Source organism: Eimeria tenella, genomic scaffold (genome assembly GCF_000499545.2).
Source record: "Eimeria tenella Houghton genomic scaffold, Eth_scaff175, whole genome shotgun sequence".
In the NCBI taxonomy this organism is placed as follows: Eukaryota; Apicomplexa; class Conoidasida; order Eucoccidiorida; family Eimeriidae; genus Eimeria; species Eimeria tenella.
Window position 1 is genome coordinate 12,436 of NW_013541578.1, and position 2,006 is coordinate 14,441.

Consider the following 2,006-nt stretch of genomic DNA (forward strand, 5'->3'; position numbering starts at 1 on the left):
AATAAATAAATAAATAAATAAATAAATAAATACGTAAATAATAAATAAAAAACAAATAAATATTTAATTAATTAATTTAAAATGGTTTTGTGGGTGTAGATGCGAAAGAGCCAAGTCAGCGGGAAGGCAGGAGCCCCAGCAGCAGCAGCAGCAGCAGCTAGCTAGCCAGTAGCTAGCTAGCCACCTAGCTAGCTAGCTAGCTGGCTAGCTAGCTGTTGGCTATCTATCCAGCTACCTGGCTAGCTAGCTAGCTAACTATTTGGCTAGCCAGCCACACAGCTAGCTAGCTCGCCGCGCAGCTAGCTAGCTAGCTAGCTAGCTAGCTAGCTAGCCAGTCAAATAGCTTCCTAGCTAGCCAGCGAGCTAGCTAGCTAGCTAGCTAGCTAGCTAGCTAGCTGCAGCCTCACCCATTTGGAGGCTGCATGCAGCAGCAGCAAGTGCTGCTGGTCTGCAACAAAACCCAAAAATGGAGTAGCAGCAGCAAAGAGCGGCAGCAAAGTGCAGTCCAGCGCGCACAGCAGCGCGGAGAAGTTGCTCCACTCCGAAAGGCCCCACCTGCACAAACCCTAAACCCTAAACCCTAAACCCTAAACCCTAAACCCTAAACCCTAAACCCTAAACCCTGGCCCTGGCGTGGCCCTGGCCCTGGGCCGCAACGCGTGGGGCGGGATGCAGCCCAAAGCAGCGGGGCCAAACCCGCGGCTTCCAAACCCTAAACCCTAAACCCTAAACCCTAAACCTTGGGAAGTCAGTGGCGCGGCTGAACGCTAAACCCTAAACCCTAAACCCCCTTACTTCGTGAAGTTCAAAGTGGCGTGGTGGGCGTGCTGGAAGCCACAGACACAGCGCAGCAGCAGAAAACCCTAAACCCTAAACCCTAAACCCTAAACCCTAATGCTACTTTGCAGCTGCAGCAAAAGACAAGGAGACTCAGGGTTTAGGGTTTAGGGTTTAGGGAATTCTACCTTGTGACGCCCCTCTTCATACATTTTCCTTTGCTGCTTCATTTTTGCTGCAGAGGGTTCGCCGCTGCTGCTCCCGTTGCAGCAGTTCCTGCTGCTGCTGCTCGTGCTGCTGCGGTCGCCCTCGCTGCTGCTGCTGCTGCTGCTACTGCTGCTGTTAGTGCTGCTGTCGCTGCTGTTGCTGCTGCTGGCTTCTGGAGGCCGGCGGGCCTCCTGAAGGCTGCGGACGTGCAAAAGCAGTAGACACTGCTGCTGCTGCTGCTGCTGCTGCTGCGGCTGCAGCAACGGTGAGACCGCGGGAAGCAGCAGCAGCTGCTGCTGCCGCCTCTGGAGGAAGCAGGCCCTAGGGAAGGTGCGAGAAGCAGTAAAGGGGAAAGCAGCAGCAGCAGCAGCAGCAGGAGAATGACCAGTGGTCACTGCAGCAGGAGCAGCAGCTGCTGTTGAGGGGGGAGCAGCAGCAGCAGCAGCAGCAAGGGGTTTCAGAGAGCAACAGCAAAGCGGAATGTGTAGCCTGCGGTGTACGAACACCCGGAGCATCTGGAAGCAGCTCTAAACCCTGAACCGTAAACCCTCGAATGTCAGTTAGCCCTAAACCCTAAACCCTAAACCCCAAACCCTAAACACTCGCTCCTCCCCTCAGACAAGAAGTGTAAGCTCCCTTTTTGACAAAATTATAAAGACACCAAATGAAGTGTTTCATCTCGCACACCCAAACCCTAAACCCTAAACCCTAAACCCTGGACCCCCGTCGAACGGTGACTCGGCTGCAGCCCCAACGCGCGCACACCCTATCCCTAAACCCTAAACCGTAGACGCTAAACCCTAAACCCTAAACCCTAAACCCTAGCTGAGGACCAGCAAACTATTTTTGTTCTGCAGTTTTATAAAGCAGCATGTGCAGAGCAGCGCGCTTTCCTTTCCCGGCACTAGGGTTTAGGGTTTAGGGTTTAGGGTTTTCGGCCGGGTCTCCCCCGGAAGAGCAGCCGCAAGACCGGAGTTCCGGCGTCTTAGGGTTTCGGCTTTTCAAAGCCAGGCCTAGGGTTT

The 2,006-nt window shown here is 53.9% G+C and overlaps 1 protein-coding gene across 1 annotated transcript in view; it reads right to left on the bottom strand.

Annotated features, from left to right (window-relative positions):
• ETH_00029865 (activating signal cointegrator 1 complex subunit 3, putative) overlaps window positions 1–1,499 on the bottom strand; it is a gene marked incomplete at both ends in the record, with an annotated part of 13,384 nt that extends 11,885 nt beyond the window's left edge. The window contains 3 exons of the mRNA XM_013373796.1: window positions 408–555; window positions 796–827; window positions 966–1,499. Coding sequence (XP_013229250.1) covers window positions 408–555; window positions 796–827; window positions 966–1,499 — 714 coding nt within the window. The remainder of the gene's footprint in view (window positions 1–407; window positions 556–795; window positions 828–965) is intronic.
• Window positions 1,500–2,006: the final 507 nt, after the last annotated feature.